The 15078-nt window shown below is 48.6% G+C and overlaps 2 protein-coding genes across 7 annotated transcripts in view; both read right to left on the bottom strand.

Moving 5' to 3' along the window:
• LOC127556769 (zinc finger protein 665-like) overlaps positions 1 to 15078 on the bottom strand; it is a 572139-nt gene that overhangs the window by 47311 nt on the left and 509750 nt on the right. The gene's annotated exons all lie outside the window — the stretch shown is intronic.
• The window catches only part of LOC127556748 (zinc finger protein ZFP2-like), a 605234-nt gene that overhangs the window by 170204 nt on the left and 419952 nt on the right, over positions 1 to 15078 (bottom strand). For 2 of the 5 annotated variants that reach the window (XM_051990147.1, XM_051990139.1), the window contains exon 1: positions 541 to 884. The exons of the other annotated variants lie outside the window; for them this stretch is intronic. Coding sequence is in view for 1 of the 2 variants with exons in the window: in XM_051990139.1 (XP_051846099.1) it covers positions 541 to 573 (33 nt within the window). In the remaining variant the exon portion in view is untranslated. Of the gene's footprint in view, positions 1 to 540; positions 885 to 15078 lie in introns of those variants that run through there. 5 annotated transcript variants of the gene reach the window in all.

The following is a 15078-nucleotide window of genomic DNA, read 5'->3' as shown; positions in this document are numbered from 1 at the left end:
GCCCAGGGACCCCGGGCTCTGGCTGAGCCTTGACAAGACCCTCCATCCCATAACCGGCTCCCAGGGCCTTCTCTCCTGCTGGGAATGTCCTCCCTCCCCCCTGGGCCTCCCGGCCTCCTTCCCGTCTCAGTGAAAGTCTCACCTCCTGAAAAAAGGGCCTTTCCAGGTCCCCAAACTGCGGCCTCCTCTCTGAGAGGGCCTCTAGTCTACACTGTACAGAGCTGGTGGGGACCCCCTTGATGAGATGTTTGTTACAAACTGGACTGAGAGCTCAGGGAGGGCAGGGACCCTTAGCCTGTAACCTCCCTTTGTCCCCTCCCCCCGGGGGTGGGCACAGTGCTTGGCACCCAGGAGCCACGTTCTCAGGGCTCGTTGATGGGACCTGGCAAAGGAGGACTCAGAGCCCTGGGGGCCGCCTGAGAGGCAGGAAATGGGCAGCGCCAGGGGGGAGATTCCTGCCCTGCTGCCGGCCCTGCCGGGGCCCCTCCCTCTGACAGGAGGAAGCTCCCTGGGCTCCCCCTGGGCAGGGGCCGCACTCACCTGGGACGAGGGGCTCCGGCTGCCGGGGGCCATGTCTCTGGTTCCGGGCTTGGGCGCTCTGCCGGCCGGGCGGGGGAGGGAGAGGGGCCCCAGGGAGGGAGTCCGGGGTCTGAGGCTTCCCTTCCCGGGCTGGTGCTGACCTGCCCACAATGAGAGAGAGAGAGCTCTGAGGGCAGGGAGGTGGGGGGCGGCTGCTCCCCGGGAGGAGGAGACATCTCAGCTCAGAGGAGGCAGAGAGATCTCGCCTGTGGGGGCAGGGAGACCCTCCCAGAACCCCCAGCACCGGACACTAGGATCTCCTGCACACTGTAGGGAGGGGCCCTGAGAGCATGAGCCCATGTGGTCATTCCCCGGAATCCCTGAAAGGCCAGTGTGACCCTGACCAAGCCATGATCCCTGTCTGCCTCAGTTTCTCCACCTGTAACATGGAGCCCCCACCTGCCAAAGGCCCCAGAAACCCACAGACGTCCCAAGATCACCAGGATGGCACCGAGTCAAGGAGCAGAGCTGGATGGGAGCCCCAGTCCCCCTCCCCCTCCCGCCAAGGGACCTCCCCCCCCCCCCCCCCCCGTTCTCCCGACAAACAGAAGGACTGGGCACAGTTCGCACTAAGAGCTGCATGTAGGGGGCGCTTCCTGCATCCCAGGCCCTGTATTTAGTGCTTTACACAAGGGATCTCATGGGGGGGAGGGGCTGCCCTCAGCCCTTTTTTGCACTGTAGGAAACTGAGGCAAACGACGTGAAACTACAGAATCGTCCCCCCCCAAAGTGTGCAAAGGGCCCCTGGCGACTGGCGAGGGGACCGCGCGATACCGGGGGCTCGTGGGGGAGGGGCTCGTTGGGTTCCGCAGGGCCCGCCCCGCCCCCATCTCAGCCCGAGCAGGGAAATCACTGAGGGCTAAAACCCCACGTACACACCCACCTACGCACAATCACGCAGCTCAGGTACACGCCCCCACGCACAGCTACGGCACTCTGCTCCCCTCTCCTGCACGCGCGCCCCCACTCGGGGCCGGGACACATGCACCAACCCTGCGAACTCTGCCCCAAGACCGGCCCCCAACTGGTGAGGAAGAGGAGGAGCCTTACCGAGGGAGGCGGAAGTCCCAGGCCGCGCCTGCGCACAGCTGCCCTCCTCCCCTCCCCCCTCCCCCTCCTGCCCCACTGAAGTAAGAACAGAAATAAACCTGGGACCCAGGAAGCGGCGCCTGCACCCCTGGGAACTCCCAGCATGCCCCGCGGCTCAGCCCCCAGGGACAGCTGCGGGGTGACGTCACCGGGAGACATCCTACCTGTCTGGGGCCAGAGGCTGGGGCCGAAGCTCCCCAAGGAGCCGCCTCCTCTCTGGGGCATCGCCAGCCTCCTGTGGCGGTGCCCGAACAGCGACGGGGGCCCCGGGCCGGGGAGTTGCGGTCCCAGCCTGCAAGCGAGTTGGCAAAACGGAAAAAGTGTAGGGAATGACTCCCGTCCGTCAGGGCTGCAGCGTTGGCCGCGTCCCCTGCCCTGAGAGGGCGTCTTACCGGGAGGGGGGAATACAGACGGGAAGAATGGTTAGGGACCGGAGCCCCGACTGGGAGCCACCGTTACCGACTGGGACCCGACTGGGAGCCACGGTTACCGACTGGGAGCCACGGTTACCGACTGGGAGCCACGGTTACCGACTGGGAGCCACGGTTACCGACTGGGACCCGACTGAGAGCCACGGTTACCGACTGGGACCCGACTGGGAGCCACGGTTACCGACTGGGACCCGACTGGGAGCCACTGTTACCGACTGGGAGCCACGGTTACCGACTGGGACCCGACTGGGAGCCACCGTTACCGACTGGGACCCGACTGGGAGCCACGGTTACCGACTGGGACCCGACTGGGAGCCACGGTTACCGACTGGGAGCCACCGTTACTGACTGGGACCCGACTGGGAGCCACGGTTACCGACTGGGACCCGACTGAGAGCCACCGTTACCGACTGGGACCCGACTGGGAGCCACGGTTACCGACTGGGACCCGACTGAGAGCCACGGTTACCGACTGGGACCCGACTGGGAGCCACCGTTACCGACTGGGACCCGACTGGGAGCCACCGTTACCGACTGGGAGCCACGTTACCGACTGGGACCGACTGGGAGCCACAGTTACCGACTGGGACCCGACTGGGAGCCACCGTTACCGACTGGGACCCGACTGGGAGCCACCGTTACCGACTGGGACCCGACTGGGAGCCACCGTTACCGACTGGGACCCGACTGGGAGCCACCGTTACCGACTGGGACCCGACTGGGAGCCACTGTTACCGACTGGGAGCCACCGTTACCGACTGGGACCCGACTGAGAGCCACGGTTACCGACTGGGACCCGACTGGGAGCCACCGTTACCGACTGGGACCCGACTGGGAGCCACCGTTACCGACTGGGACCCGACTGGGAGCCACTGTTACCGACTGGGAGCCACCGTTACCGACTGGGACCCGACTGAGAGCCACTGTTACCGACTGGGACCCGACTGGGAGCCACCGTTACCGACTGGGAGCCACCGTTACCGACTGAGAGCCACGGTTACCGACTGGGACCCGACTGGGAGCCACGGTTACTGACTGGGACCTGACTGGGAGCCACGGTTACCGACTAGGAGCCACGGTTACCGACTGGGACCCGACTGAGAGCCACGGTTACCGACTGGGACCCGACTGGGAGCCACAGTTACCGACTGGGACCCGACTGGGAGCTATGGTTACCGACTGGGACCTGACTGGGACCCTACTGGGAGCCACAGTTACCGACTGGGACCCTACTGGGAGCCACGGTTACCGACTGGGACCCGACTGAGAGCCACGGTTACCGACTGGGACCCGACTGGGAGCCACGGTTACCGACTGGGAGCCACGGTTACCGACTGGGACCCGACTGGGAGCCACGGTTACCGACTGGGAGCCACGGTTACTGACTGGGACCCGACTGGGAGCCACGGTTACCGACTGGGAGCCACGGTTACTGACTGGGACCCGACTGAGAGCCACGGTTACCGACTGGGACCCGACTGGGAGCCACGGTTACCGACTGGGAGCCACGGTTACCTACTGGGACCCGACTGAGAGCCACGGTTACCGACTGGGACCCGACTGGGAGCCACGGTTACCGACTGGGACCCGACTGGGAGCCACGGTTACCGACTGGGAGCCACGGTTACTGACTGGGACCCGACTGAGAGCCACGGTTACCGACTGGGACCCGACTGGGAGCCACGGTTACCGACTGGGAGCCACGGTTACCTACTGGGACCCGACTGAGAGCCACGGTTACCGACTGGAACCCGACTGGGAGCCACGGTTACCAACTGGGACCCGACTGGGAGCCACGGTTACCGACTGGGAGCCACGGTTACCGACTGAGACCCGACTGGGAGCCACCGTTACCGACTGGGCCCCCGACTGTGAGCCGGAGCTTCCTGCACAGGAACGGAGAGAAATTTGGAGCCATTTTGAAAAATGTACCTTCGCCTTGTTGTGACCTCCGTGGAAAAAGTCAACCTTGTTGAGGTCAACGGGGAGTGAGGTGGGTCTGTCCCGTGTGTCTGGGACACAGGCGTGGTTCTCTGTGACTTTTCTGCCGGGCACTGTCCGAGTCACCAGAAATTGGTTGGTTGGAGCAGCCATGAAAGGGGACCCGAGGATTCCGGCTTTCTTCCTCCCCCAAGCATTGCCCTTTGATTAAAGTTCCATCCCAAGTTGGGGGACCCGGAAGCCCCCCCTTTGCTGTATGCAGACAGAAAGCCTCCTTATCTCTGCAAACTCCCAAGGATAGATTTCTGGGATCCTCTCTCCCCATTAAGCCTGCTTCTAGTCCTGAGGAGCAGCCAGGGAGCAGAGAACAGCCAAGTGTCTGCTCAAAGAGAGCACTCTGTTCTGACTGCAGGCTCTTTAGGTGACTGGCCAAGTCCGCAGACTGTGCTAAGGCATTTCCACCTGATTATGATCTCCAGTCTGTCTCTACCTCCAGGAAAGGGGGAGAAGTTTCTCTTCCCTCAGGTGTGGTCACCTTCAGATGACCAGCACTTGACAGGTATTGACCAGCTGCAGGGCTCTGACTCAGAATCCAGGGGATGATCCCTGCAGTCCCTCCTGGCTCACCCCTCCAAAGCAGCTCTAAGTCCACTCCCAGCAAGAAGTGGTTTCAGAGGAGGAGATCATGGCCCCATATCCAAAGGGCTTTGGGCCCAATACGGGTGGAGCGAAAAGGACTGTTGGAGTGAACGCATCCCAACTACATGTTACCCGGTTCTGAGTGGCCCTCAGTAAGGTGCGGTACCTGAACAGCGATGAGAGTCCCCAGGCCAGAGTCGTATGGTTTGCCAGAGAGTTTGCAGTCCCATCTGCAAGCAAGTTTGACAAAATTGAAAATGTGTAGGAAAATGACTTATCCCTCAGGGCTGCAGATTTGGCCTGGTCACCTGCCTGCTACTGAGAGGACATCTTGTTGGAGAGGGTGGAATATACTGCTGCAATGGGACTTGGTAACTCACTTTGTAACCCCAGGATGTCACCACACTTTGGGTTCCGCTCATCTCTGGAACTTACATTGAAATGGACTGGACAGTGGTTATTTGACTAAAGGAAATTTAGTATTTTGTGACACGGATCACTGAGAGCAGCATGATTACTTGAAAACCCTGATTAAAGCTCCATGGGTTATATTTTCCCCTAAATCGGCCTCCTAAAGGAAAGGGTGAAGGATTATCAATTGGGAGTCACCAAGTGGTTCAAGGAAAGGCCTGAGAAAGGCAATCTGAACAATCTAACATTCATTTTCTTGAAGTCTCCTTAATGTGCACACTGTTATTTGAACTGGTCTTAAATCAGGAAATGGGGAACTCTCCTCCAGTCCCCTAAGTACTGTCACCAATCCCATAATATTCCAGGGAAGACTCCAAAGGTTTCCTGTCCATTGTTGTTGGAGGCAGAAGGCAATTGAGGCTTGAACAATTACACAAAAGAGGGCAGAAGATACCCTCTTTTTTCTTTTTAAGATAGGATCACATCATTTCCATGTACAACAACATCTGTACCTTCTCCATCCCATCCTCCTCTCTGACATCTGGACTGTTAAGTAGCTGCTTTTTATCGAGCAGAACAGGCTTCTTAGAGGCAGGAAACCCTCGGTCATACTGCATTATTCAGTATCTGGAAAGTTTTTTTTATTAATTCAGGTTTTTTATTTTCCAAAGATATGTATGGATAATTTTGAGCATTCACCCTTACAAAACCTTGTGTTCTAAATGTTTTCTGTCCCTTGCCCCAGCCCCTCAGCAAGTAATCCAATATGTGTAAAATGTGCATTCTTCCATACATGCTCTCACATTTATTTTGCTGCACAAGAAAAATCAGATCAAAAAGGGGAAAAAATGAGAAAAAAAAAAACCAAGAAAAAGAGTGAAAATACAATGTTGTTATCCACGCTCAGTTCCCACAAGCCTCTCTCTCTCTGGGGTCAGATGACGCGCTCTGTCACAAGACCTATGGAACTGGCCTGAATCGTCTCACTGTTGAAGAGAGCTATGGCCATCAGAAGGATTATTTCTAAAACATACAATTAAAATCGTCAAGCTGAATTGTACAAGTCACAGGGTCCCCCTCCAAAAATCTGGCCCATCTGATCTCTTGTGGGGGAAAGGGGACAAATTTATTCTGTCATGAGTTTTGGAAAAACAAGACAAAACCGCAAAACCAGAAGGAGTTCATTTAGAACCAATTGTGCTTCAGCAGGCTGAAAAGAGCAGGACAGGCAGGAGGGGATTTGTGCTCAGGTGGGAGAAGGAGCTTGATTTTCACTGGGTTGGGGGTTGGGGCAGTCATCTCTTTGTGCTTCCCTCCAGCAAGGCCTGGGTATGTGGTGATGACCCCTGACCACTCCGGATAGGCAGACAAGCCTCCCATACTGACATCACGCCTGAAGGAAGCTTGGTGGCCACAGAAGCTCCAGCTCTAGCTCTGCTAAGATTGATGATCTGACCCTCAGGGAGCTCATTGTTCTTTTCCAGAGGCAGCTGCATATGCCAAAGACAGGATCCTGCACAACATCCAGGGCCCTGAGCCACAGCTCATGATGTCACACCCTCTGACTCTCAGTAACTACAGGAGGGAAAATGTCTTCAATCTAAATCTTCATGCCAGAGTCTGTCAGATCTCAGCCAGTCAGAGCCAGGAAGAGTTTGGCTCCTGCAAGAATGTCACCTTCAAACATGGGCACTGGGTGGGTCCCATCATTCTCAGAGTCGATCACAACCTCAGGGGTACGGCCAGAGGCAGGGAGGCAGCCAGGCTGGATGGCAGGGAATGGGGCAAGAGGCTGAAGGTCTCAAACATAATCTGCGTCATCCTTTCTTTCCTTTGAGGTCAGGGGGCTTCTGTGAGCAGCACAGGGGGCTCTTTGGTGGTCTCATGGAATACAATATTAGAAAGCATGGCGCTGGCTCTCCAAGCCCCTCCAATTGGTGACTACTCCATGCCCAGGGGGGTATTTCAAAGTCAAAACTCCTCCCTGGATGTCAGTATAATCCCCCAATGAGCCTTTGTTCCAGGCCTTACCCACCATCACCTGATGTCTGGGGTGCCCACAATGGAAGCATAAAAATGCCAAGAGGCATTGCCTCCTGCATGTGTCAACTCTGCCCATTCTAGAGCCAGTGTCAGCAATTGGAGAGCAGCATCCTCATCCATGGGGAGCACGCAAGGGCCAAGTTAAAACCCTGGAGGGAGAAGTGGAAGGCACCTCCAGGGAGGGAGGAGGCAAGGGCAAGCCTGGAGAAAGGGCTCTAGAATCTGATTCTGGAAGGGCACCTTGAAGAAAGCCTGGCATGTGGGAAATGCTATAGAAAACCTCCACTGTTGCTGCTTCCTGAGGGACTGTCAGTCCTCTCTCATAAGGTTCCCTCTCATGCCTTTGGGGGGACCATTTCTTTTTCAGTTATCTCTTCCTCAAGAGATAAGCTGGGTCCCCAGAGTACTCCATCTCCACAGCGGCCAGTTCTGTTTTTTGCCAGGATGCTTTTTGCTGTTTCCAACATGGGGTAGTTCTTAGTTATGTACTGGCTTTCAAGAAGAGGTCTCTGGATTAAGTGAACACGAGCTTACTGTACCCATCTAACTTGGTACTTCACGCACCCAGGAAAAGATAATGAAGAATGTTGGAAGAGATGGGAGGAAAGTGGGACACTAATACATTGTTGGTGGAGTTGTGACCAGGTCCACCCATTCTGGAGAGCAATTTGGCATTAGGCACAAAGGGATATAAAACTCTGCATATCCTGTGATTCAAGAGTAACCCCACTGGGTCTGAATACCAAATCATAAATGAGGGGAAAGGATCCACATGTGCAAAAATATGTGTAGAATCTCTTTTTGTGTGGCAAAGAATTGGAAAATGAGCAGACGCCCATCGATTGAGTAATGGTCAAAGAAACACAGAAATTGTCTGAAGAAAACTCCTTTCAAAAGAGCAGTGGTGAAATAGAATAACATCCACAAAAATGGAATTGATCAAATGGGAAAAAAATGAACAAAACTGATCACTTTAAAGTTCAATAGGCCAAATTTAAAAGGAGATAACAAAGCTAACTGAAGAAAATGATTCACTAAAATTTTGAATTGAAAAAATGGTAGAGAATGACTCAATGAGACATCAAGAATAAGTCAAACACGAAAACTGCTGGGAACATTTGAAATTAGTATGGCAGAAACTAGGCTTTGACCCACACTTAACACCATACACCAAGATAAGGTCAAAATGGATTCATGATCTAAGCATAAAGAATGAGATTATAAATAAATTAGAACATGGGATAGTTTACCTCTCAGATTTGTGGAAGAGGAAGGAATTTATGATCAAAGAAGAACTAGAGATCATTATTGATCACACAATAGAAAATTTTGATTGCATCAAATTGAAAAGTTTTTGTACAAACAAAACTAATGCAGACAAGATTAGAAGGGAAGCAATAAACTGGGAAAACATTTTCACAGTCAAAGGTTCTGATAAAGGCCTCATCTCCAAAATATATAGAGAATTGTCTCTAATTTATAAGAAATCAAGTCAATTTCCAATGGATGGATGGTCAAAGGATATGAACAATCTTCAGATAAAGAAATAGAAAGTATTTCTAGTCATATGAAAAGATGCTCCAAGTCATTATTAATCAGAGAAATGCAAATTAAGACAACTCTGAGATACTACTACACATCTATTAGATGGGCTAGAATGATAGGGAAAGATAATGTGGAATGTTGAAGGGGATGTGGGAAAACTGGGACACTGATACATTGTTGGTGGAATTGTGAATATATCCAGCCATTCTGGAGAGCGATTTGGAACTATGCCCCAAAAGTTATCAAACTCTGCATACCCTTTGATCCAGCAGTGTTAGTGGGCTTATATCCCAAAGAGATCTTAAAGAAGGGAAAGAAACCTGGATGTGCAAGAATGTTTGTGGCAGCCCTGTTTGTAGTGGCCAGAAACTGGAAACTGAGTGGATGCCCATCAACTGGAGAATGGCTGAATAAAATGTGGTATATGAATATTATAGAATATTATTTTTCTGTAAAAAATGACTAACAGGAGGATTTCAGAGAGGCCTGCAGAGACTTACATGAACTGATGCTGAATGAAATGAGCAGGACCAGGAGATCATTTTATACTTCAACAACAATACTATATGATGATCAATTCTGATGGATGTGTCCTTCTTCAACAATGAGACGAACCACATCAGTTCCAATAGAGCAGTAATGAATTGAACCAGCTACACCCAGTGAAAGAACTCTGGGAAATGAGTATGAACCATTACATAGAATTCCCAATTCCTCTATTTTTGTCCGCCTGCATTTTTTATTTTCTTCACAGGTTAATTGTACACTATTTTAAAGTCTGATTCTTTTAATACAGCAAAATAACTATTTGGACATGTATACATATATTGTATTTAACATATACTTTAATATATATAACATGCATTGGTCAACCTGCCATCTAGGGGAGGGGGTGGCAAGGAGGGGAAAAATTGTAACAAAAGGTTTTACTATTGTCAATGCTGAAAAATTACCCATTCATATATCTTGAAAATAAAAAGCTATAAAAAAAAAAAGGGTGTCAGACAAAAACCACTAATCTGACAATGAACTCAGATCATCTCTGGCTCCCTCTATTGAACTGGAGATAAATTATTCAATTGGAAAAGGTTATAAGGCAAGAACAAAGTGGATGGAAAGTTGGTGTACCTAGAGGACCTAATTCCTAAGGCTGAGATGCACCAGAGTATGCATCCATTCTCTCTTGCTTGTTCTATTTTCGGCTTGACAACTAAAATCAAGAAAAGACAGAAAATAATCCTTACCCAGGGACAGCAGATTCTTGATATTCGCCATCATGACCTCCCCGTAGGGAATGTCTTCCCTCCTCTCCTAGGCCTCCCAGCCTCCTTCCCATCTCAGTTAAAGTCTCACCTTCTGAAAAAAGAGCCTTTCCAGGTCCCCAGACTGGTAGCACCTTCCTTCTGAGAGTGCCTCTTGTCTACCCTGTACAGAGTTTGTGTGGACACCCTTGATGAGATTTTTGTTCCAAGCTGGACAGTTAGCTCAGGTAGGGAACTGTTAGGTTCTACACACATATATTGTATCTAGGATATACATGTTTAACATGTATAAGACTGCTTGCCATCTAGGGGAGGGGATGGAGGGAGGGAAGGGAAAAGTTGGAAAAAAGTGAGTGCAAGGGACAATGTTGTAAAAATTACCCATACATAGTTCTGTCAATAAAAAGCCATAATAAATAAGATCTCTTTTGGATATTAGCCCGTAGTAACACTGTGGATCAAAGGATAGATACAGCTTGATAACTTTTTGAGTTTGCTCTCCAGATTTGGAACTATGCTCAAAAAGTTATCAAACTGTGCATACCCTTTGATCCAGCAGTATTACTACTGGGCTTATATCCCAAAGAGATACTAAAGAAAGGAAAGGGACCTGTATGTGCAAGAATGTTTGTGGCAGCCCTGTTTGTAGTGGCCAGAAACTGGAAACTGAGTGGATGCCCATCAATTGGAGAATGGCTGAATAAATTGTGATATATGAATATTGTGGAATATTATTGTTCGGTAAGAAATGACCAACAGGATGATTTCAGAAAGGCTTGAAGAGACTTACACAAATTGATGCAGAGTGAAACAAGCAGGGCCAGGAGATCATTATATACTTCAACAACAATTCTATATGATGACCAATTCTGATAGACCTGGCCATCCTCAGCAATGAGATGAACAAAATCAGTTCCAATGGAGCAGGAATGAACTGAACCAGCTATGCCCAGTGAAAGAACTCTGGGAGATGACTAAGAATCATTACATTGAATTCCCAATCCCTATATTTTTGCCCACCTGCATTTTTTTCTTTCACAGGCTAATTGTACAATATTTCAATTCGATTTGTACAGCACAATAACGGTTTGGTCATGTATACTTATTGTGTATCTAATTTATACTTTAATATATTTAACATCTACTGGTCATCCTGCCATCTGGGGGAGGAGGTGGGGGAAAGGAGGGGAAAAATTGGAACAAGAGGTTTGGCAATTGTCAATGCTGTAAAGTTACCCATACATATAACTGTAACTAAAAGGCTATTAAAATTAAAAAAAAAAAAAAGAACAAAAAATAAAAACAAATTGCTCTTCAGAATGGCTGGATGTGTTCACAATTCCACCAACAATGTGTATCAGTGTCCCAGTTTTCCCGCATCCCCTCCAACATTCAGCATTATCTTTCCCTGTCATCCTAGCCAATCTGAGAGGCATGTAGTGGTATCTCAGAGTTGTTTTAATTTGCATTTCTCTGATTAATAATGACTTGGAGCACCTTTTCATATGGCTAGTAATACTTTCTATTTCTTCATCCGAAAATTTTCTGTTCATATCCTTTCACCATGTATCAATTGGAGAATGGCTTGATTTCTTATAAATTAGAGTCAATTCTCTATATATTTTCGAAATGATGCCTTTATTTCCAAAATATATAGAGAACTGACTCAAATTTAGAAGAAATCAAGCCATTCTTCAATTGATAAATAGTCAAAGGATATGAACAGACAATTTTCAGATGATGAAATTGAAACTATTACCACTCATATGAAAGAGTGTTCCAAATCATTATTGATCAGAGAAATGCAAATTAAGACAACTCTGAGATACCACTACAAGCCTGTCCGATTGGCTAAAATGACAGGAAAAAATAATGATGAATGTTGGAGGGGATGCGGGAAAACTGGGACACTGATGCATTGTTGGTGGAGTTGTGAACGAACCCAACCATTCTGGAGAACAATCTGGAATTATGCCCAAAAAGTTATCAAACTGTGCATACCCTTTGATCCAGCAGTGCTACTTCTGGGCTTATATCTCAAAGAGATACTAAAGAAGGGAAAGGGACCTGTATGTACCAAAATGTTTGTGGCAGCCCTATTTGTAGTGGCTAGAAATTGGAAACTGAATGGATGCCCATCAATTGGAGAATGGCTGGGTAAATTGTGGTATATGAATGTTATGGAATATTATTGTTCTGTAAGAAATGACCAGCAGGATGAATACAGAGAGGCTTGGAGGGACTTACATGAACTGATGCTGAGTGAAATGAACAGAACCAGGAGATCATTATACACTTCAACTACGATATTGTATGAGGATGTATTCTGATGGAAGTGGATTTCCTAACTTCACAAAGAGACCTAACTCAGTTTCATTTGATAAATGATGGACAGAAGCAGCTACATCCAAAGAAAGAACACTGGGAAATGAATGTGAACTATTTGCATTTTTGTTTTTCTTCCCGGGTTATTCTTACCTTCTGAATCCAATCCTCCCTGTGCAACAAGAGAACTGTTTGGTTCTGCAAACATATATTGTATCTAGGATATACTGCAACATATCTAACATATATAGGACTGCTTGCCATCTAGGGGAGGGGGAGGAGGGAGGGAAGGGAAAAATCGGAACAGAAGCGAGTGCAAGGGATAATGTTGTAAAAAAAATTACCCTGGCAATTATCTGTCAATATAAAGTTATTATAAAATAAAATAAAATATATATTTTTTAAAATGAGGCCTTTATCAGAACCTTTGTCTGTAAAAAATGTTTTCCCAGTTTATTGCTTCCCTTCTAATCTTGTCTGCAATAGTTTTATTTGTGCAAAAGCTTTTTAATTTGATATAATCAAAATTTTCTATTTTGTGATCAATAATGATCTCTAGTTCTTCTTTGATCACAAATTCCTTCCTCCTCCACAGATCTGAGAGGTAAACTATCCTATGTTTTTCTAATTTATTTATAATCTCATTCTTTATGCCTAGATCATGAATCCATTTTGACCTTATCTTGGTGTATGGTGTTAAGTGTGGGTCAAAGCCTAGTTTCTGGCCAATGCCCGTCCCACCCTCAAGCTGTTGGCTTTCCCTACACCTAGCCCCCCCCCTTACTTTATAGGCATAGGTGTAAATGCCACCTGGGGAACAGAGGCCCCCTCCATCCAGAATCTTTGCCTCTCCGTGGAGAACCTGCCCCTGGAGGGCACTGCCCACTTTCTAGATTAACTTTGGGAGGGGTGGAGGAGGAGGCCACGGTACATCAAATCGAAGGGCTATTATCTGGAGCACTCCCCGAATAAAAAGCATTATACAGTGTTTACTGAGGTTCCCCCATACAAAGACACTGCTAACTCCCTAATACGGCCCCAACAGTGTCCTGTTTTGCATGGACCATGGGACTAACCCTGTGTATCAGTGAATATACTTTAGCTTTGGAAGAATCCCCCAGGCTTTGCCTGCTTGTGTACATGCTCCCTCAGGTTTATCTGTACTCTGAGGAAGGGGCCGAAGAACATTTTGGTCTGGTTGATAGGAAAAGGAGGGATGCTTCTATTCTTGACAGCTGTTAGTTTTGGGTTCCCAGGTAGAACAGGACTTAAAGGACTTAGAAAATCAAACATCCTACCTGGAGAAGTTAAACTCCTTGGCATAGGAAGTCCTACAAAGTTGTGCGGGCCTGGGTTTGCTCTGCCTTAAATGGGGAGGGCTATGTATGGCCCTGGGGAGGCTTGCTGTTTCTGTGCTCACGACTCGGGGTAGTAAGGGAAGCAATGTCTACTGTCAGAAGATGGATGGTGCTATGGGCCAGAACTCTGTACTTAAAACAAGGATCCTTACAAGGTGCTCACTCAGTGCAATTGATAAAATAATGGCTATCTAGTTTAGCATGGTGATTTAATAGTTCTCTAGTTCACTATGACTGATTAAATCTTACAACATAATATCCCTAGTGATATAATGATTGGTTTATACTCAGTGGAGAGCATATAAAACCGGGAGGGACTCAGCCAGAGTCAAAGACTAGGAGAGGACATGGGCCTGGAGGCAGGAGCTCAAGCTCTCAGGGGCCAGGGAGAAAGCCAGAGACATTCCATTTTCTTCAGGCTTCTGTGGCTCTCCTTCTTCCTGCACTTTGGGAGAGACTGGTTCAGACTCAGAGGGTCAGAGCCAGATTCATTTACTCTACCTCACACCACCGCAGTGGCTGTCCTCCTGTACTTCGCCCACTGAGACCAAGGCTGGACTGAAAGGCTCTCCAGAAAGCTGCTGGGCCCCAGGCAAGGAAACTAGATTATGAAGAAGATAATAAAGGATTTGGATTTTTACACCTGACTATTCTTGTGGTGATTACTCTACTGAAAGAAGGCTGCCCCAGAGACATCCAGAAAACCAACAAAGAACCTTAGAGATGGTGAAGAGGGAGACTGCAGGACAACAGTCAATGTGCTGGTACCGGTCACTTTTTAATTGGTCTCCCTGGATGACCTCCCTTATAACTTCCCTGAGAGGCCCCTTTGCTCTATTCCTGCTAGCTCTACTGATCACCCCTGGTTTGATTAACTGTTTAACCACGCATATCAGAAGGACCCAGTTAAGCTTTTTGTTGCCAAAACCACTTACTCCCCTCCGACCTCTGATGAGTCCAACTTCTAACCAGTCAGAAGTAAAAGGTGGGAGTAAAATGGACAGATTCACCCTGTCCTGCATTCCTGAAACTGAGAATATTACGTCTGTTTGAACTCTCTGCATTCCGAACTATGTGGCCAGCCTTCACTCCTTAATGCAGATGGTATTTCCTTCCTTCATGCACATGAGGTCCCCAGATGTGCCACTTTAACTTTATCAATAAACAAAGTCCTTGACAACTTCACAAGCATAAAACGTAAAGAAATACTGTTCCCCTGTTACACCTTTGCCACCCGTCTGAAAATGAAATTTTAGTGTGAAGAATGTTTCAGAACATTTTTGTACTTTTCTCCTATAAATACATGTCCCTACAACTGCTCAGGACCGAATCCCCTAGTCACGTACTAGGGCACTCAGGTGCTGGCCAGCTAATAAAACGCTCTCAATTTTTAGCTCTATAGCTGTCTTCTATTTTCTCCCACCCAGGAATTTTATAACTTCTCTGAGACTTCTT

Source organism: Antechinus flavipes, chromosome 3 (genome assembly GCF_016432865.1).
Source record: "Antechinus flavipes isolate AdamAnt ecotype Samford, QLD, Australia chromosome 3, AdamAnt_v2, whole genome shotgun sequence".
Lineage (NCBI taxonomy): Eukaryota > Metazoa > Chordata > Mammalia > Dasyuromorphia > Dasyuridae > Antechinus > Antechinus flavipes.
This window is presented reverse-complemented; position numbering and strand designations above follow the sequence as displayed.